Genomic DNA, 22,659 nt, shown 5'->3' with positions numbered 1-22,659 from the left:
CAAATAAAACCAATACTGAGTTGTCCTCTCACTTGAACAAAAGTGACAAAGAAAACAACAAATGCTGATGAGAGTGTAGAAAGAATGGATGGTGGGCCTGTAGAGTCGTGTAACCACTGCGGAAAACAGTATGACTCTTCCCTAAAGGATGGAAATATCAATACCATTTGATGCAGCAATCTCACTACTAAGAATATATACTTAAGTAATGAGAGCTGGGAGCTCTGGTAGCCTAGTGGTAAGAAGCTGCGCTGCAATCCTGAAGGCAAGGGGCTTGAGGTCACCAGCTGCTCCTCAGGAGAAGGATGGGTAATCTCCTCACGTGCGATTAACTGCCTCTGAAAACCCTCCCGCCAGAAGGTCAGCTATGGTTCGGTTCCAATTCAAGGGTACACAACAACAGCAATGAGAGATGACACACAGATATATGTACACACTCGTGTTCACTGAAGCATTAGTCACAATGGCACACAACCAAGAACCCATCAGTACATGAATAAACTATGATACACTCACAATGGGATGTTGTTATTGTTACTGTTGTTTTGATTAAATGCCGTCGAGTTGTAGGCAACTCATAGTGACCCTACGAAGGATAGACCTGGACACCTGTATAATTTTTGTCCTTTCTCCAGGTTCATAGGGTTTCCGGAGTCAAGCTATTATGGACATGGATGACACTCCTGCTTCTAAGCTTGTTTTAATTGGGGAGCTCCACCAAACACTGTCCACCATGGGTAACCATTCTCGCATTTGACTCCTCAGTGTCACAGTGTTTGGCTTCAAAGCAACCATGAGTAACCTCTGTATAGCAAGTGGGCATACCAGGGTTATATGACCTAGAAAAATGTTTCACCAAAAACAATTAAAGGCAGACCCGAGGGCCCAATAGGATTTTAAGCTAGCACCTGGAGCAGGCTCCGCAGGCTCGATCCCACCCTTACTTAACCTTACTCTAAGGGTCAGGGCCACCCATACACCTTTGAAGGCCAAAAAGCACAGTAACACACAATGCAAAAGACCCCAGAAACTTCCCTTGCCTGACTGCCACCAAGAGGAGCCACTGTCCACAGCCCATCCCACCAGATTAGCCGGCTGACTTCCAGAGTAGAGGGAGACTCCAGTCCCCAAGCCTCATGAAGGATTTTACAATGGCATACAATTCAAAACTGAAGAGTAATGAGAAATCTATGAAAACATCTCATCTCATAGAGGAAGCTGGAGGGCATTATGCAGAGGAAAAGAAGTAATGCACAAAAGGACAAATATTGCATGAGTTTCCTCCTGTAGAAAATGAAGGAAAGGTTTATACACAGTAAGAAACATTCTTAGATTGTGACCAAGGATGGGAGGGGTGGTGAGGGAAAGTTATTAGATAAGAGGTAGATATTTATTGATTGAATGGAAAGACAATTTACAAGAAGGAGTGCTGAGCACAAGACACAGACAGGCTCGTAATACCTATAAACCACGAAGGTAAATGCTATTATATACACAACATGGCATTGTCAGTAACAGTGGACACCACCCACATTATAGATCCATAGGCAGACAGGCAAGATGAACAAGCTTGTGTAGGTGAATGAAACTGACCTCATAGGTTTAGGAGACAATATTTGTACATGTATAACGGTATATGCTGTAGCTAGACCCATTTATCTAGTGGAGCTCAAGGGCAAAGTTTAGGAAACCACTTTTTCTCTATTCTACTTTAGTTGAGTAGTGACTGAAAACACAGAAGTTGCAAATATTGCCCTCTCCCTGTTTGTCACAAAGACACCACTTTCGAGGCTTTGTTCTACATGCTGGAGTTAAAATTGTGGCTAAGAGATGTGATATTGATTACCACTTACTAACAAACAGAGCTCTGGTGACCTAGTGCTGCCAACCCAAAGGCTGGCAAATTCTCCAGTCATTCCTCTGGAGAAAAAGTAGAAAGAAATAATCCTGTTATGTCATTTATAGCCTCTGAAAACTTGTTGGACGGTGTGCTCAGTCACTTCCATCTTGCAGACAATGAGTTGCTGTTATTATTACAGATTTTTCAAACAACTCTCTAATTTATTCTCTACCTTCTTACATTTCTAATTCAATATAATTGTGAATAAAAAAACCCCATTATCATTAACCTTGATTTTCTGATATACCTGTCTAGCCTCACTCTTGTCATATTTTTTTTTGTCCTATGTGTTTGATAGGAGCTAACTTTCTCTTTTAACATATTAGTATTTTAATATAGTTTTATAATTGATGTCAGTTTAAAGACTAAAGTGAGCCTGATCCAAACTATGCCATTTTCAGTTGCTTCCTGTGTATCTGAAAGTTGGACCGTGAATAAGGAATACAGAAGAAGAATCGATGCCTTTGGATGATAGCAAAGGATTGAATAGCCTGTAGCCTGCTGAAATAACAAACAAACCTGTCTTGGATGAGATGCAGTGTTCCTCAGAGGCAGAGGGTGAAACTTTCTCTTTCATATTTAGAACATACTGTGAGAAAGGGCCAGTCTTTGGAAGAAGACATCAGACCAGGAAAGGGCAAAGGTCAGCAAAAGATAGGAAGACTCAGTGAGATGGATTAACACAATTACTGCAACAATGAGATTGCAGAGACGGTGAGGATAATGCAAAACAGGACAAGTTTCAAATCTGATGTTCATGGGGTCATGACGAATAGTTGACTAGAAGACACCCAATAGCAGCAACAACATTATTTCATAATTAGTTCTTTTCTTTTATTACCCTTATACCACTTTGCCTTCTTTGAGAGTTTGTATCTTGTTACTGAATGACATTACATTATTAGGATGGACAGACAGTCAATGAATAGGAGTTTGAAAAGAGGCATCACCTTAATGCAATGAAGCATTTTCAACAGATTGTAGCTTTCCTGTAGCACAATGCTGGCTTCCTGAGAAAAAGCACCTCTTGTCAATGCAAGTTTCCAATCAATGCCAGCAAGACCACTTGTCTGAAACACTGCTTCTAAGAGATTTGATATAGAATAAGAGAAACTATGGATCCTGTCTGCTCTCCAAAATATTTTCTAAGTAACAAGCTACTGTGTTGTTCAAACTCATTTTACACGTGTTAAATTAACACGTCTAAGGCAATGTCCCATGCAAACCGACTCTGGATGAAGCATCCTAAAAATGTTTCCTTTTTCAAACAGATAGATTCTAACTTCCGTTTATATGATACATTCCCCTCTAGAAAAGTCACACCTTATGTCAGCATTGGAAAGGTTTAAGAGCATTGAGAGTTCTGCATAAAAAAAATGTGATTCAATTTCTTTTAACTAGAGTTTTGCTAACTTACTTCCCCATGTGACACTATCTCATAGTTTTTAATGGTCATGTACGGGCATTAAAATTACTGTTCTGTTGAAGTACTTGACACAATGTGCGACACGTGAAGAGCACTCTGGGTTTGAGCTGTGCTATGACTAGTGCAGTGTTGCTCATTTTCAATACTATTAGCCAGTGTGAAGTGTTGCATGAACCCATTTGCCATTTTTTTTTAATGCTTATAGAAAATGTCTTCGGTGACTCACTTCTATCTCCAAAGCAATCTCTCTTTTCCTTCACTATGCACACTGTTCCATAAGCTACATTAGTTACATTGCTGACTTTTAAAAGTATTCTTTTCCCTCAGTGTGTCTGTTAAACCCACAGAAAGTCCTGGTTTGGGGCAAATGATCAATTGTAGTTACACACCTTCATTGTGAGATCACAGGGCTCCCTTCCTCTCCCACCCTAGGCCCCTTCTGGAATTCTGCTTATTTTACTGGCTGCTATAGAGCATTTGTATCCTCTATAAATATAATGGAACAGAGTACCATTAAAAATTGATAGGCTATGTCCAGGGTTGTGCTAGTGTATGGCTTACAGATTTAAAAAAAAATTAAAAATTTAGATAATCTCATTCAAAGTCATTTTTTAAAAGAAATTACTATTTCAAATCCCCAAAGGCAGGCTTTAAGTTTTTAGTGTTTCTTATCTTTTTCCTTGCCTAAGTCTAGTAACAAAACTCTCAAACTAATTGCTGTCAAATCAGAACTGACTCATAGCTGATCCTCTATAGAGGATTTTCCTAGGATTTCTTTCCATCTCAAAGTAGCTGGTGTGCTCTCAGGACCTGCCCTTGGGTTGGCCCACTGGTAAGGAATTGTGCAGTCAGCCTAAAGGCACATGATTCGAATCCATCAGCTCTGTGGAGGAAGGATGGACAGTGTCCTTCTGTGAGATTTATTGCCTCTGAAAACCTACCAGAGGGCCAGCTATGTGCCACTTCCAACTTGATGATACATAACAACATAAAACAAACAAAAAAGTATAATTCTTCCATATCACTCTATCTCATTAAAGTTCAAAATAAAAGCATTTTGTATGATAGCTAGGCATCCCCGAGTGTTGTAATTAACATTCTCAGCTGCTCTCTGAAAGGTTGTGAGTTCAAGTCCACCCCGCAACACCTCAGAAGACAGGTCTTAATATCTCACATCAAACTGAAGAATGATAACAAACGTTAAAAGTGCCATGGAGCTGTCGTGAAGTGGCACACATAGGGCAACTCTATTGCTCTACGTGCAGAATCGACATCAGGAGATTTCAGAAGCATAATTTTTGTTTACTAGGCAGCTGGTGATTGTTGGTCCTGGCACCCATAACTAGATAAAAAGTTAGTTTTTGTGTTAGTTTTGGAAAAAAAAAGTGCCATGGAGCCATAGTTCAGGAATCAGTCAGTGGGAGGAAAATCCACTCTAGGTAGCTTTATATCTGGTATGATCTTTCTATTTCCCTTATTTATTTTCCTTTCTCCACCCATGTTTTCCTCTCCTTTTAAATAAACGACCTCAAATTATACAACTCCTCATGTAAATGGTTGCCTTACCTCTCACCCTCCCAGTCATCCTGTTATAAACACACTCTGGTTCCTCAGAACTAAATAAATACATTAATTGTTATATCACCTGTCTCTTTTTGGTTCAGCTTTTCCCTTTCAGGAGTCCATTCTGTCCTCGTTCATTTCTCTGTTTTCTTTTATTCTTTCTTCAGCAGAGGTCACTGCTCTCTGTGGCCGAATGAATCCAAGACCATCGTTCACTCCACCTCTTCTTTAATTAATGTGTTTTTGGCAATAACCTTCTCTATAGGTTACCATCTTCACTCATTCACCAGAACTGTATTGAAAGTGCTTCAGCTTCAGACAAAAAGAACAAAATAGACAAAAATACCTGCCCCTGTGGAAATTATGTGCCCAAACCCAAAACTCCTTGCTGTCAATTTGGAACCACCATATAGCTGGCCCTCCAGGGTGTGTTTGGAGGTCACTCTTTCTTTCTCCCTTCTTTCTCCCCTAGGTCTGCTAGCAGGATTGGACTGCCAGAGAGGCCCTGCCTTTGGGTTCCCTACAGACCAGACTACCTGAGGACCCTATAATTATGTGCTAGTGAAGAATAAAAATGATACATAGAAAAATGTGGGTGGCCTGTTAGAAGTTGTTCAGTGCAATGAAAAAATAACTTGATGGGGGATGACTTAGGATTTTTAGCCAAGCTTTTCATGTGATAATAGACAATATTGCAGGCTCATTTGACTTCTTAGCAGGAAACTGTTTCAGCAGTTCTGAGTGGGCTCGGCAATAGAACAGACTGAGACCAGCCCCTGGCCCTGGTGGCCCCCCTTCATAACAAAACCCCCTGTGTGGCCACCAGAGAGCTTCTCTTTTTATAAGCTCACATACATGCCCTATAAATAGGTAGAGTTCTCAGCTGGAACTTCTGACCATGGTGCTTGCTGACCATCTGTGTTCAACCTAAACTTGAAAATGTGAAGATGGGAATTGCATGCACATCACCCCTTCTCCACTTATATGCTGTGGCCCTGTAAATGCTATTTTTTGCCTGCACCACATGGCACTAGTTTCTGGGACTTTATAGCATCATCAGGACAGACCTCAGGGTGAAGGCTGTATCTGAGTAAAGACAGGAACAGCCAGTGTAAAGGAAGGAACTTGTGCAATGTGGCCAGAGCAGAGGGAGCATGAGGAAGGCCACCAAGAGGCAAAGGAAGCCAAACCATGCAAAACTTTGTGGGACTCTGGCTTGTAATTCAGAAAAAATGGGAGGCTAGGCAGGCCTGGAAGTCATTGAATCTAAGCAAAGGAGAGACTTGGTCTGACCCAATTTATTTTAAAATATTTATTGTTTAAAATTTAAGAGAATTTTTCTGCCTTTTCTCTGGAAGAAAAGACACGTGATGAAAGAGGGAGAACAATTATGAGGTTGTGGCCATTACCAGGCAGGAAAATGACAGTGACTTCAGCTTCAAGTTACAGAGACAGTAAATTTTGAAAGTAATCTAATGTTCTGATACATCAGAGAAAGTTATAATAGCTATAGAGGGTTCAAGGATGATTCTAAAGTTTGGGGCCTGAGCAACTGTGAGTCAAGTGTGGTATTAGAGTTTGTTTGTTTGTTTGTTTGTTTGTTTGTTTGTTTGTTTGTTTGTTTGAAGGGCATTGATGGCCTATTGGTAAGGCAGTATACTGCCAATTTCAAGGCATGTGGTTCGAATCCACCAGCTTCTCCAAGGGAAGAAGGTGAACAGTCTCTTCCTGTGCAATTTACAGCTTCTGAAAACCCTTGGGGGGGTCAGCCATGAGTCAGTTCTGACTCAACAGTAGACAACAACAACAGTAGAAACTAAAGGAGTCCTGGTAGCACAGTGCATAATGCATCAGAAAGGTCATGTTTGTTGTATATCCTGTAACACGAAGCACAGCACATGGAACATGAGTAGTTAATTAATAAATGTCTGCCAGTAATTTTTAAAGAACACAAATTTAGAATCAAGTTCACAACTTAATAAACTAGATGCCTATAATCTAAAATCCCTAGGCAATGCTAAATTAACCAATTTTCTATAACAATAGGGAAAGGCCTTATACTCATTTTGTTTTCCTGTTAATGCCTTTTTATGTTCATACCTTGCAGCATAGAATACTAAGTAGCTTTTTTCTTCTTCCTCCAATAATTTTTAAATACAACTTTTGCTTGTGTCTTGAATTTCAGGTTAAAGGTGATTTGTCTACTTAATAGCTGTCAACGTTCAATTAAATTAAACCATTTTGAATTCTTTCCAATTTTTCCAGTGATAGTATATAATATGGATATTATATATGTTTTATACATATATGTGTGTGTATATATAATAAATGATTAGTAGACAAGGAGTGTTTGTTTTCTTTAGAGTAACAAAGAGTGTTTAGTTTCTTTGGAGAAAGGGTAGAGAGGCTAGTGGGTCTGTGACTAGTTATAGAATTTTGAGTGATATGCCTGGACTCTAAAATAAACTCAAGTTAAGGATCACAATTTGAAACATTCATTAAATTCTCAGCCTAGTTTCTGCTGTTAGGCCATCTGTACACAATCTCAGTAAAAGAGCCTCTTGCATCCCACAACAAAGAACCCCACACAGGAGCCTATTTCTTCTGGAAGACCTCTGGACCATGGTTGGCCATTACAGGGACTGTGATCACTCTTTTGATGGTGCCCTTGGGCCAACTGACTGATGTTGGTAGGAATGACTTTTTGTCATATAAATTAACGTTAACATGTATGCACGTAGCAACTGAGAACAGAGTGTTAGCTGATGTCTGTTGCAGAGAAAAGAATTAGCAAACATTTAGGATATTTTTCACATGGAATGATAAAATATACTATGACTTGATAACTGATACCCCTAAGGAAACATGTTGATTTAGTTTTTATCCCTACGGCATGCAAATGTTAAGTGTTATGAAAAATTGTATGCATTTTTATTTGTTGATGAAAATCAGTGGCCTGATCTAGGTGGAAAATACTGCTTCCTGCAGAGATAGGCATCATATCAATTATACTAGTACTTTTTTATTCTACTGTATACATTGTATTCTTTCTCTTTCCTTTTGAAATTGCATAATCCTGTATTCTGTGGATTTATTTTACCAGTCCAAGTCTCAGAATTAAAAAATATCCACTAATGAGTTGCCATCCACTCAGTTGAGTAGACTAAACTGGTAACTTCTGCTCCAAGCCTATTTACTTAAAAGGTAACTTCTGTTTCACTTAGAGAGTGTTAATATACTGGGTTTCTTTGTTTAACTTGGATTAGTTGATAATGTTTAACTTAACACTTAATAGTTCCTAATGAGAAACCTTAAGTAATTATCCATTTGTTTGCTTATGGTCCACATATGTTAGCCCAAATGAATACTAAGTGTCGGTCATATGAGTAACCAGGGAGACCTGTCTGAATGGCCTGCTCTCTCTGAGCAAGGTCCCCATGGCTGTGCTGGGCTGGAGTTGGCAGTGTTTGAAGAAAAGGGTAAGCTGGACCCTTACTAAGAGCATGCTGTTTAGAAATGATTACTTCTGTGGAAAAGGTCTCAATATTGACTTAATATTATATGATGGAAATAAATAGGAATAAAAGAAACAAAGTAATAAAAAGCTTTCAAGAAGGTTCCAAAAGAATGTGATTAAACTAGCAAACAGTTTCTCTATCATGTGAGTCAATCAAGAAGCAAAGAAGTCATAATTTTGGTATCCCAATTTGCATACCATTGGTGCCCAATTAATTCTAGTATTACTGTCAGGATATGTGCTTAGCAATAATTCTTACATCAGGTTTGTAAGAATCTTCCATCAGGTTGCTGTGGTAGGAGGAGCTTAGCAAAGAATCCATACACCTGGTTGTGCATGTTAGAAGTAGGTGGATATAGTCTCAGTATGGATTTAAATATATTCAACGGGCTAAACCACTCTGTAAAATATATTTTTTATATTCTAATATTGCTTAAATCTATATTTAAAACTATAGGTTTTCTACAGGAATATATTATCTTCTACTGTTTTCTCCACAGATGCCAGGTCTCCAAATACTATTTTGTCAGCTCAAGAAAATTAAAGACCTGAAGGCAGTGAAAATTGACATATAGGAAGAGTGGCAACAATAAGTCATGCTACAATGTGTAGAAAGGTAGAACGCATCCCTAGTGATCCTTAAAAATGTTTGCCTGAGAGCTATACACTGAGTGGCAAGGGAAACTGATTAACCTTTTTCTCCTAAGAAGATTGCTCAGGGATATAGTACGGTTAATGCTTTGGACATACAGTATTTAAGAGCTGCTCAGCATCTCAGAAAAAATGAGTTATTGTCAGAGCACTGCTGTTAGAGTATGGCTCTCAAGAAACCTTGGGAATAAAACCTGAGATGTTTTTCACATTCTTTCTCTTGTACTGAGTCGGCCTTTGATGGAGGTCTTTTTGAGCAATTAAAGTGAGCAAAAGATGAGCTCATTGAACAGGAGGGGAAGACATAGGAGCTTGTGAAATTAAATGCCCTGCTGAGACATTTTCTGTTTAGAAATTGTCAATGCTTAACACTGGCCCTGAACTTGTACGTGATGCAGAAGCAATATAAGAGTGGCCCCTGCCCTCCAGAAACAATGTCTAGTTGGAGATGCAACATGGGAGGAGATGCAGTAATTAAAGAGCTGATGCAGGAAGTACCATGATGTAAGTGCCCAGCAGACGACTGTGCAAAAACAAGGAGGGAAGGTTTGTGGAAGGGAACATGAGTTGGGCGTTAGAGACAGGAGGTTGTGGTGATTAGAGACATAGTAATAATTGTCCAGAATGGGTGCAAGTTTTGACTTGGAAATGTAGCTGAAGTTTTCAGGAGTAGTAAGAAGCTGATGTGGATAAAGAGAATCCAGGTAGAGAAATGATGGAAAATTTGGTGATAATATCAAGTAGCTTGAGAACAGATTACAAAGTATAAAGTGGCCTAGAATTCAAGTAAGGAGTTTGGAAATCATAATTTGGGAAACAGAATGATGAAGACTACTTTTAGAATGATTATCCAGAAGGCAGTGCTTAGAATGCATTGGAAAGAGAAATGCATGGACACCAGATGACAAATTGAAAGGCAGATGTCTTAGTATATAATTTACATAAATACCTGGGTTGATACGGTGGAGCTGAGAATTCAGTGAAGGGATAACTTCCTATTTCAAAGGAAGAAGGCATTCCAACTAGAAAATAAATAGAACAGCCAAATGTATGCTAAATTTGCAAGAGTGATTGACAAGGAAAACAGTGGAGTTATTGAACAAGTCAAAAATATGTGCAGGTAAGCTGGACTACAGGGAGGAAGTTGGTGAATTTTGTTTGGACTCCTAGCTGACTCTCTACCAGTAAATCCAAGGCTGTAAATCACATGAGAGCAGAGAAGTCCATCTTTCTCCCATGTAGATGCTGATAGCTTCTAATAGCCAGAGAAGTGCGTCCTTTGGCTTGGCAGCTACCACAGTCCCCATGAACCAAGCCACCAGAGCCCCCTACTTTTGTTTTAGCTGAGTTAAATCAGAAGTCATTTCTGCACCTCATAACAGTGTCCTGAAGGCAGAGGACACCAGGGATTGGAATCCTTATGAGGGGCCAGCGCGTGATAAAGCAGCCAGCCATTCTGCTCATTGAGGGGAAAAATGAGTTTCAATGAAACTAATAAAAGGGTCAAAACTGAACCAGAGTAAGCAGGGCCCTTTAGTTAAGATCACATATTTTATATAGAGTTTTAAAAGATTCTCCCCTCAGCCACTTGGACATGAATGCAAATTATAAGTCTTATAAGAATAAGACTTTGTAAGATTAGAGACTGGGATAACAGACTGATTTTTACATACTTGAAAACAGACATTCAAGTCTTTTGACAAAACATTTGTACTTTATTTCAAGAATATTAGCTGTTTTAAGATCCAAGACAGTTTGTTTGATCTAAAGTATTATTTAAGTTGCACTTAACTATGTCTTCATAGATCTCTGTCTTCCCCCTAGAGCAAAAGTACCTTTTGTTATGTTTCAGAATTATGTCTTAGAAATTTGGGGAATATAGCTTTTTTATTTTATGAATAAATGAATCCCAGGGATAAAAGTCAAGTATGGACATTTAGAAAACAGCTCATGGAGAAGTTCTAAGAGCAGCTGGAAGGAGTGTCTAGACTAAGGCTTCCAGTTTAAGTTCTCACAACGTAAGGTGAGAAGCTTGACACCAGATTTTTTTCCCCTTTTTTGATTGCTATTTTAACACAAGTTTACAGAAAATTTGGGTTACTATTCATTCATTGATTGTTGCACATTTTCCTCCCTAGCCTTGCCCCCAGTTTGCTTTTCTCTTTAAAAATATGTTTTGGTCACTTATTATGTGTGTGCTGTTTAGCTCTGCTCTCCAGGTGAATAAAACAGGACCTCAAGGAAATTGAAATTGTACGTCACCACAGTAGGTGAATTGAGAAGAATATACAAATGATTTTAAGTAAGCTCGGGTGGCCTAGTGATAAGAAACTGCACTGCAGTCCCAAAGCCATGCAGTTCAAATCCACCAGCAACTCCACAGGAGAAGGATGGGCAGTCTCCTCCTGTGTGATTAACTGCCTCTGAGAACTTGCCGAAGGCTCAGCTGTGAGTCGGTTCCAAATCGACAGCATTACAACAACAACAGAGGCAACTATATTTTAAAAATAAAAACATTATGTAAAACATGTAATGAGATGAGAAAGAACTTTAATTATTGACAAGAATATATTTCAGATCAGAATAAAAGTAAATATCTGAGTGTTTTCATGAGAAAAATGTCATGAGTGAACACCTATATGTATATGAAGGCCCAAAGGTCCATGGTTGTAAGAACAGCTGAAGTTCCTCCAGTGCCACTGGCCGATCTAGTCTTCCGGGGTGTTGTTGTGGAATCTCTTTAATAAGATCCTGTTACTCTGAGTAATAAATGTATTCTTTTGGCAAGACGTCTCTGCCCTTCAAATATCCACCTGAAAAGAAGCAGAATAATGGGAAATTATTTTCATTTATTCTTGAACTACTTAGGCTCCTTTTACATTATCCTTGCATGTAGAAAACTTTTGTATGTATAAGATTACATTCAATACAAGTAACAGAAGCCCCCAAATCAATGTATTAAACAGAATAAATAAATACTTAATTTTCACCTAAAACCTTAGAAGTAATCCATGGTTGGCAGTTGAACTGGGGCATGTCTGCTCTGTAAAATCCTCAGTCACCTGGGTTCCTTTAAGCTCATATTTTACCATCCTGAAGACAACGTACTCCTTAATGCTTCAGTTAGGGATACACTCTTCACACTCTGTGCAACAGGAGAGCATAAAGATTCAAAAGAAAATACTGAGGGACGGTTGGTGCCAACTCTTCTGAGAGAAGGTTCCAGAAATTGCCTCCTGGTGCCTTTTCCCCCCCTTATATCTATTTCAGTGGCTAGAACTTAGTCATATTTGCTACATCGACCGACCTGCATGCAAGACTAGGAAATGTAATGCCCCTTCTGGGAAATCATAGCCCATTAAATAATCTATTACATGGAAGAAATATTGGAGAAAGTTATAAATCATAGGAGAAAGCATAAAATCATCCTTTCCTTCCCAGTGGTGGATGCTCCAGGTTATCAGTGGGTGGCATTGCAGAACCATATCTGGTGGTCCTTGAGGCAAAGTAGTGGGTACAGTAATTCAACAGTTACGAGCGTGGCTTGTTGAGTCTCACTAGCAAGATTTGAGTTGGGGGTTTTGTGTTTTGTTTTGGGGTGTGTTTTTTACCCTCTCCTATGTGAAAAGGAAACAAGATTAGCACCTTCCTCTTCGAGTTGTGATGATTACATGAAATATTGAATATGAAGTATTGCATATGGCATCACGCGTTTCAAACCATTTGATAAATGTTACCTCTTGCTAAAAGTAAAGTAATGCAAATTTTCAGTACAGCTCTATAAATTGGAGGATATATTTTCATTTTTCCAGCTATATTAAGATTCAGAATTATTTGCGTTTTCTTTCTAAATGTATGTTTCGTCTGTTGGAATAAAAACAAAGCTGCTGTGCACACACTCAGTAGTTGGTGACTCCTGACCGGTTCTGTGATTCCCATTCGGGGTGGGCTCTGTGTAGTTCATTGATGCCGCCCTAGAGGTCTGACTTCTTTGCACTAGTTTTAGTTCTGATGCAAAATTCATATTCAATATTTACAGCAATAAATATATTATTTCCACTCATGCAAAAAAGGAGGATTTATGCACGACATCTAGAGCTGAGGGCTAACACAATCTCAATATTGAATAAGAAGTATTTGGAAATCATGTACCAGATAAGAGTTTAATACCAAGTATTTATCAAGGACTCTTAGAGTCAGCCACAAAAAATACTGATAACCCAGTTGAAAATCTGAGCCAAAGGCATGGAAAAACAGTTCTCTGAAGATACAGAAATGGCCAAAAGTACATGAAAGGAGGCTCAACACCATTCCTGGTGTTTTACTCAAATAGTTTGCTAACTTCAAACCTTCAGCTACCAGGTGACTTGTAAACATGCTATGTTGTTGTTGTTTTTTTCATAGCAGAATATGGGGATACATCAGGATAATAGTGCTTGCAAAATGTCTCACAGAAGGATAGTATGATTGGCAAACAAAGATAGAAGGTGTATGTTCTTTACATAGAAAACCAACAGTAGTCGTTAGGGAAATACACATCAAAACTACAGGCTATCGCTTCACACCTACTGGATGGGTATTATTTTTAAAGATGGGAAACAGGGATAAAAAAAGTACTTGGAGAAATTCCCATATCCACACAGTGCTGGTGGGAGTGTAAAATGGTGCAACCATTGTGAAAATAGCTAGGTGGTTTCTGAAAAAATTTTGACATGGAAATATGGTATGATCCAACAGTTGTACTTCTGCATATATACTCAAATGAATCCAAAGCAATGACTAAAAGACACCTGTCCATTAATGTCCATTGCAACATTATTCACAGTAGCTAGAAATGTCCATCGACTCCAAGTGCCCAACTGAAGACTGCATAACCACCTGTAGCACTTACATACAATTGAGTATTAGTTACAAAGAAATAGAAAATACCAACTCATGCCATCACATAGATGAAGCTTGAAACCTTTATACCAAGTGAAATAAGCCAGATGTTAGAGGACAAATATTATATGATCTCATTTACCAAAAATAGATGAAGTAAATCCATGGAGGCAGAAGGTTGACGGTGCTAGGAACCGGGGGGAAGGGAACTGAAAGTGAAGAAAACTATCACAGTGCCCACTGAAAATTAGTGAATTGTATTTTATGTGAATTTCTGCGCAATGAAGATGTTTAGGATAGGAGAAAAGGGTAAGACCATCTTTGTATGGCAGGGTTAAATGATGGCAATATGGAGTGGGGATTCCATATCTTTCTTTCAAGGGATAGACAGCTCTGGATTGCAGAATCAATGTCAACCAAAATGAAAAATTATGTATTTGGCTTATTCATCATTTAAAAAAATAATTGAGTGGAGTTGTTCTTCATTTAGGAGATAAGTGGATTAAAGTGAGGCTTGAGGTACTAATTTACATGTGATAATTTTCTTATGCTTAAAAAATAACTGTATTAAGATGTTTGTTGCTAAGACCTAAAATGTTCTTGTGCTTCTCTCTCTCTCTTTCTTTCTTTCTCTAAGCCCCTTCTTTGTTCTGTGGGCTTTCTTTTGTAACTCCTCCAGACTACAGCTTTGTTCCCCCTTCTACTCCTTTCTGGTCAGGTACTGCTTTACTGCTTTTATATGTCTTTTCAACTTGCTTCTGTTTGCAAATAAAGTATTTTGATTTCTGTGTGTGGCTTTTCATATAGCTACATCCCTCTGCAAACAGTCCCTCGAGGTCCATCGCCTCCATGCACTTTCTCCTCCTCTGTCGCAGTGTCATTGTTTGTCGTGGCATTTCACTTCTGGTGGTGTGTGTATATGTTTCCGTCGTGTGTTTCAGTAAGACACTCTATTTTCAATATTAAGCGGCTGGAGGGTGATTGAAACTAAAAATAGAAAAGAAAGGGGACAGGTGAAGCATGCTGCAAAATCATTTGTTTTCCTTGAGAATCAGAAACCTTAGTTGAGAAAAGCTTGTGTTACACATTTCTTTTAAGTAAATAAATAGAACCAAGATCCCAGCTTTGTCTTGAAAGTCAAAACCAAGCCCCGCCCACTGCCTTTGAGTCAGTGATGAAGCTCTACTGTATTTCTTCACCTGGGAATCTTTGGGGTAGTCAACAGCCCATCTTTTCTCTTTGAGTGGCTGGTGGACTCAAATCGCCAACCTTAGGTTGGCAGCCCAACTCCTTTGCCACCCAAGTAGTCTCCAGAATGCTGCTGCCTCTGTTTGGTCCTGTGGTGCCAGCTCTGACTCTGCTCATAGTGACCCTCTGGACAGTGGAAGGCAGCTGTCTGGCCATGCCCCAGCCTCACCATCCCTGCTGTGCTTTAAGCCCATTGTTGCAGCCCTATCTCATTGAGGGGCTTCATCTTTTCCCGGGAGCCTCTCCTTTTCCAAGTTTCTTGTCCTTCTCCAGGAATCGACCACACGTACTAGCTTGCCCAAAAGGATGTGAGATGAAGTCTCACCGTCCTTCCTTCCAAGGAGCTTCTGGGCTGCCCTCCTTCCAGCACACATTGATGAGGTTCATTATGAATGACTTTGGGGGGAAGCAGACTAGTATCCGTCAATTCTGAAATTCTTTATTTGGTGCATGGGAAATTTGGGCTTGATTTCTGTCATTGGCCATGGAGTTTAATGGCTCCTTCTGTGCCACGTAACATTTAGAGGAATACCTTATGGCTAAGTAAAATATGTTTTCTTACGGATTTTTTAAAATTAGCCTATATATCCCAATGGAATACTAGAACTTAGAACCATAAGGACGCTTCAAGTCATCTGGTTCATATCTTCCCTTTTATAGACGGGAGTAATGTGGCCGAGAGAAGTTAAAGAATCTGTACAAGGTCACCTGGCAAAGTTGTTGGTTGAGGTTTTTTGTCACAGGGGTGCTTTTATGGGCACCGGCTCTTTAGAGTACTGCCCCAGTAATGGGATAGTTTTCAGTAAGAAAACTATTAAAGTCGTTTGTGCCTGTACACTAAAATAAAGTGACCAATTTTTACTCCCTTTACAGTTCTGAAATCTACAGCTTTGCCATTCATTTATCGTATGATCAACACCTGGGGACTAACAAATTCCTGTCATTACACAGCCATGAAAAATGGGCCGGAGAGTCCTCCCTGCTCAGAGTGGGTGGGCTCGTCGGGGTCGCAGCTGCTGCTGCCTGGCAGCTGAGGGCTGTGAGAGATGCAGATGTGTGGCGTTCCCCATTTGTCTCTTTCTCACACTTCAGTTCCTCTACCAATCTCAGGTGGGTGATTCTCAGAATCACTGAACATATAATTGAAAACACTTTATAACCCCAAAGAGCAACAGGTAGAGAAGTTAATATAAAATGTGTTATGGAACACTAGAGACTAGCAAACACGTAGAACTTGAGCAAAGCTTTGTTTTCAGGACTGTAACAGAATAGACAGGAGCAGGGAGTAAGGGAAGCTGCTCTCTGAACATCCTCCTCCCCGACAAATTAGCTCTGAATAGAGAAGATGAGCACACAGCCATCTTGGTTTTGATTAGAGACTTCAGTCAGGAGACTTTTCTGTAAGGCAACATTTATTTGCAAAGGAGGAGATCTTAGGATGGTGTTTGTGTTTTCTTTCTGGGAAACCTGCTTCAGGCCCCTTGATATAAGTGAATATATAAATTAATAACCATTAATGATGTTATTAAAATTAATATCCCCTAATAATTGTAACCAAGAAAGTACTGTTTAACTAGAAGTGATGACATGGATGAGGCAGGAGATGTTATGAGAGGGGGGAAAAATTGTTCTGCGTATTAGTTAAAGAGAGTTCTGCAAGATGTACAGTAGATAAGAAAGCAAAGATTTTCACCATAAAGATTTTAGTTAAAAATAGATTACTATGCCATCAAGAGGAAATTTATGCTAAAGTTATCTGAGATTCTTTCTCCTTAGATAGTAACTGAGTTATGCAGCCACATCTTACAAAACACACTCTTTCTGTATTTTAAAGTTCATTTGAATAATGTGAAAGCAGAACGATGAATCTTTCAATCAGAGCTTTGAACCGGTTCATTCTGTGTCAGCCTCTCTAAAGGGAAGTTTGCATTTTCAACCTTGATATACTGACTCAGAACTGGTATGGTAACATGTATGCATATCTGTCAACTATGGATTGAAAAAAAAAATCACCTGAGCACCTTGTTAGAACTTCATTTCTGATTTAGTATACCTGAGGTGGAAATGCAAATTCTCAGCAGAGATCATCCAGAATGAACCATTTCCAAGCCCTGCTTTAAACATTGTATAAAGCTTGGCTGCACCTGATTGAATTGAAACAGCAGTTGATTGAATTGAAACTGCTGCTTTCAAGGTCCCCTGCCATGATCACTGGTCTGTAATGAAATCACGGCTGTGCATTTTGATAACATCAATGACATTCATCTGATCAGGTTCTCTGGCTGTTAGCCATCTGCAAATCAACACTGACTCCCTCATTTCTTCACAGTGTTGAGCCCCAAAGTGTTGGGCATCGCAATTGCCCGGTACGACTTCTGTGCAAGGGACATGCGAGAACTGTCCTTGTTGAAAGGTGATGTGGTGAAGATTTACACAAAGATGAGTGCCAATGGCTGGTGGCGAGGGGAAGTAAATGGCCGGGTAAGTTGTCCCTTTCAATGAGCTGTACACCTGGGTGATAAGGGTGGGTGGTCATAGGCACCCACTGTAGTGATGATGAGAAGTCCCGTGGTGCCTTTCCTGCTGCACCTTCCGGACCCCGACTTCCAGAGACTGATGCTCTGTCTAACCTGCTGACAGGCACTCATTAAATACATGTTGAGTGCATATCATGGCATGAAGTTCCCCATGGGCAAGTGGATGACTTCCTATTCGAAAAGGCTGAGGTGTTTCCAGATGCATTTCAGTATTTTTAGTCCCTAAGCCTTGGAGCATAAACTTTCTGTCTAGTTGAAAATGTCTCTAAGAGCTGGTGATCTAAATTGGAAAGAACGGGCATAATACCTCTGTCTTTACATCCTGTTCTCTAGCAGAAATAGGAATCATTATGTAGTAGATCCTCGTATTATACTTAATTTACATATTTATTTGTGTGCTAGCAGATTAGAACACTGTTTAAGCTTGTTTTATCCTTGCATTTCTATCACGAACCCCACCGGGCTTCTAAGAATGGTTATACCAATCTCCTTCACCTTCAATGGGCATAAAACTCCAGTTTAATTGGGGGTGCTATGAAAATGAGATGCTCTGTTTGTAGAACCCCCTTTAAGTGCCAGATACAAAGTCATGTTGCTTTATTGGTTGCTTTTCCTTTTTTAGGTGGGCTGGTTTCCATCCACGTATGTGGAAGAGGATGAATAAATTCCAATCTAGCTTTGCACTCTGCACCAGAAATTTCAGAGAAGGGATAAACAGAAGTCTGCACGGCACTATGAATTAACTGAAGTGTTTAAAAGGCTGCATTTCTGGCTGTTCAACATCCTTCCCTCCCTCCTTTTTCCTCTCCTAAGTCTTAATGCTGGGATTTCTAAAGATGCTGGTACTGACAGATTAATGGCTTGCCTCGAGCTGTGCAAGGAGCAGCCTGCCAGTCTGTCATTGTCAGGGACCAGGGCAAAGCCAAAGCTGTTCTTCCCAAAAGAGCCCTGCTGCAGACACATTGGTTCATGTTTCTCTTTCATGCATCCGGTCAGACACCGTGAATGCCAGCCATTAGTAAATGTTTAATGCAGATTTACTTTCTTCCCACGTCCCATCCACCAGAATTTTCGATAGCATAAAGAACCGGAAGTTTAATTTTGCTATTCCCAGCAAGACGAAAATGAGTGCCCCGCCATTCAGGCTTACTGGAAAGGCCCAGGATTGCTTCTCTTAAACCACCCAGCGAGGTGACTCACTGCCTGGCAAGCACTTTCACCCCCAGATGTTCCTCATGGGCAAAGTGGAGGCAGTTGCTCAGGTTTGCTTCGTAAGTGCTGAAATACACACTTGGGTTTTGATTATTCATTTGATTTCCTGATTTGATTTTTATAAAAGAGAAAGTACATAAAATAATTTTCAGAACTCTCATGAAATTATGGGGTGATTTTGGAAATGTTGTACTTCACTTTCTGAAATAATTGAGGCCTGGTAAGTACCCTAAGTAAGGTGGCATTGTTTACAGAAACAGATCAAGGGCTATTATTTAGAAGTCATTTTATAGTAGGAGTACGTACACATGCCTTTTCCTTCCAACCTGGAAGACCTGGGCCAAATTTGTCAATTCATCCATTTTTCTGGAATGTCTAAATTAGTTCCAAGAACAGCTTTGTTGAGGACTGCCTAAGGAAAGCACACTTGTGTCCTTTATGCATTTCCAGGCCAGAGAGAGGGTCACCAGGCATTTCAGGCTTTACTATGAGCTCCCGAGATGACTTTGAGCATCTTTCCCTCTGCAGGCCCTCCACGGGGGTAGATTAAATGCTGAAAGATGAAATTCACAATACATTATTCTGCAGACTCTTCACTGTCTTGTGTGAGGAGTCTACATATGTTCTCCCTGGAGGCCCAGAGGCTATAGTCAGGACAGTCAAGTTAAAGACACTACCTTGGCCCTTTGATGATTCAATATTTTCTCCGAAGCGCAAGTCATGTTCTGACAAAACTCAAAGAGTACGTCTTGCTTTAAAAACAAAACCAACACAAAACATTAACATAATAGAGCTAGGCTAGAAACATTCAGTTTCAAAATTTTGGATCCTGTCTGAAACGACGTGGGTATGGTATGGTTTGGCCACTCCCCAATGCACTTTCCCATCAGAATTCGATATTCCATGGACAGAGACCTTTATGGCTAGACCTTCTCATCTAGAATAGGTTCAGGATGTTTACCTCAGAATTATGTAAACTGTGATTGTGTTTTAGGAAACGTACCATTTGCTAAAAAGTCAAGTTCTTGTATATGTGTAAATGCTCACTAAAGTGTATTTTATGAAAATATTCTGTACAGTAAGGTCCTGCCCTTGAGGAGTGGTGCTCTTAGAGCAACTTCTTTCCTCTAAAGTCTTACCTGCAACTGTGTCTCTCGGGCATGTTGTCTGTTTCATCAGCCAAATGTCAGCCAAACGCTGTTCTGTAGAGAGCAGCTCCACCCACACACATTGAAAAACTCCTGTGTACGGTATTGTAGCTTGTGCCTGTTTATTTTAGCAAATAGACTCCCGCTCTTAAAAATGGTGTTTGGTCTTCCTGTTGCATTTCATGAACCTAGGGCTTTCCTAGCAGGGGATAGTAGAACCCCCTTTTCATGCTATTACCAAGTACAACTCTTTGTCTTTGTTTAATAGTTTGTATTGGAAACTTTCAATGCTGCGAATTTATGTAGATTTCTAATACCAAAGACAGAGGTAAATGTTTTCCCCAATACTTTGTCTTTACTGTATGCGGCCCTTGTGTCATATGGTGAATTATAGTGGAATTTCATTTTGTAATTTTTTGTAAATATGTCGATATAATAAACAGTGACTACTTGCATTAAATGGATTTCTAGAGAGTTGAAGAATCTTTCTTGAATGAGTGCATAACTTACATGTGACATTGTATTAACTTGGGAACAATATCTGGACTATTGATTAGGCTTACCTTAAGATTTGTGCATAAATTATAAATAGAAAAGCTACAATGTAAATAGCTTGCATTAACATGCTTCTTGTGTGCCAGCTTGCTGTAAACAGTTAATTTCTCTTGTGTAACAGTCTTCTTGTTGTGTGTACCACCAAGTCAGAACCAACGCATAGCCACTGATCCCTCTGGCAAGTTTTTAGAGGCAGGGAATCGCACAGGAAGAGATTGTCCAGCTTCCTCCCATGGAGCAGTTGGTGCATTCGAACCACTTGACTTTGGGTTGGCAGCACACCTGTTAACAACTAAGCCACCAGATCACTCTTTCCACCCTTGTGAACAATAAAGAGTTCAATTCCTTTCTACAAGGATATGAGACTGCCAGAAATTAGACTCAACACTTTAGCAGATGGTTTTTTGTGGTTTTGTGGTGGGTTTTTCTGTGGTGTTTTGTTGTTGTTGTTTTTTAATTTGGTACTACAGTGGCTAAGGATGATAAAAGAATTTATCCCTTTGAACTGTGGTGTTAGAGAACTGAATATCCCATGGATTGCCAAAAGAACATACCTCGGAGAAGGTGCAGCTAGAGTGCTGCTTGGAGGCAGAGATGATGAAGCTTCATCTCACATACCTTGGGCATGTTGGTAGGTGATGTTATTCCTTGGAGAAGGACATGATGCTTGGGAAGGTGTGGAGGGGCACCACAAGAGAGGAAGACCCTCAGTCAGGTAGGTTGACACAGTGACTGTGACATTTGGCTTGAGTGCATCAGAGATTTTAGGATGGCATGAAATAGGACAGTGTTCAAAGGGAAACTTTGAGTTGTACTCAACTCGATGGCATTTAACAACAACAATAACAGGCCACATACTGCTCCAAATGCTTTATATGTGTGAACTTCCCACTCCAGAAAGCAGAGTTCCATGTCCTACCCTGTATGGTCATAAAAGATCCTATTGTACCAGCCATGTTGCAGCCATGGTTTATAACATTTTTCCTATCTCCAGTCAATTACATTACAAGGGCTTGTGAACTGACAGTATAACAAAGAGTCGGTTAGCTAAACTTACTGCTTTTTAATTTTAACATGGCTTCTGAACCAACTGTCTACTCCATTTGGCCTCATAAATTAGCCTCATTCGAAGCTGTGACTGGGTGGTTCATGTCTCCTCCTTAGAATCTACAACTTCTCATTAAAACCTGGTCTCCAAAAATCTACTTAAACACTATCAAAGTATAATAAAACAAGTCAGTGATGAATTAATAAGATATGTATATGGGAAAAAAAAGAAAGTAGAGTTCCATTTTTCAGACAAGGAGACTGGGGCACAGGAGAATTGCAACTTCCCAAGGTCACACAGCTAATGTCAAAGTGGAAATTCAAACCCAGGCAATCTGGCTCCAGAGCCCACACCCATAACCACTACCCCACACTGCCATATTGAATGCATGTAGAAACAGACATTAAGTATGTTGACAAAATTGAATAGCCAAAAGAAAATCATTTGGCAATATCTTTAAACAAACTGAAGATTCTGAATACTCCTGGGCCTCCACAAGAAAAAGACTGATAACCCAGTTACAAAATGGGCAAAAGACAAGGAAAGAATTTTCACAGAGAAAGAAGGGCAAACAGACACATGAAGAAATGCACCAAATAAATGGCAATAAGAGATGCAAATCAAAACCACAATGAGGTACCATCTCAGTCCAGTAAGAGTGGCAAAATTTAACAGGGCAGCAAGTAATAGATGTTAGAGAGGATGTGGCGAGAAAGGAACTCTTATACTTTGCTGGTGGGTTTGTAAAATGGTGCAACCATTCTGGAAGGCAGTTTGGCACTTCCTTTTTAAAAGTTAAACATAGAAATTCCATATGACCCACCTATTCCATTACTTGGAATATACCCTGAGAATATGAGAACTGAGGCACAAACTGAAGTTTGTACACCAATGTTCATAGCAGCATTCACCATTGCAAGAATATGGAAACAACCCAACTGTCCAACCACAAACGAATGGATTAAGAAATTTA

The 22,659-nt window shown here is 39.7% G+C and overlaps 1 protein-coding gene across 1 annotated transcript in view; it reads left to right on the top strand.

Annotated features, from left to right (window-relative positions):
- The window catches only part of VAV3 (vav 3 guanine nucleotide exchange factor), a 561,290-nt gene extending 542,903 nt beyond the window's left edge, over positions 1–18,387 (top strand). The window contains exons 25-26 of the mRNA XM_006882495.1: positions 17,516–17,667; positions 18,346–18,387. Of these exons, the coding sequence (XP_006882557.1) occupies positions 17,516–17,667; positions 18,346–18,387 (194 nt within the window). The remainder of the gene's footprint in view (positions 1–17,515; positions 17,668–18,345) is intronic.
- Positions 18,388–22,659: the final 4,272 nt, after the last annotated feature.

The sequence above is a fragment of the Elephantulus edwardii genome, unplaced genomic scaffold (assembly GCF_000299155.1).
Source record: "Elephantulus edwardii isolate Elephantulus edwardi_28Jun2011 unplaced genomic scaffold, EleEdw1.0 scaffold00020, whole genome shotgun sequence".
Taxonomy (NCBI): Eukaryota; Metazoa; Chordata; class Mammalia; order Macroscelidea; family Macroscelididae; genus Elephantulus; species Elephantulus edwardii.
This window is presented reverse-complemented; position numbering and strand designations above follow the sequence as displayed.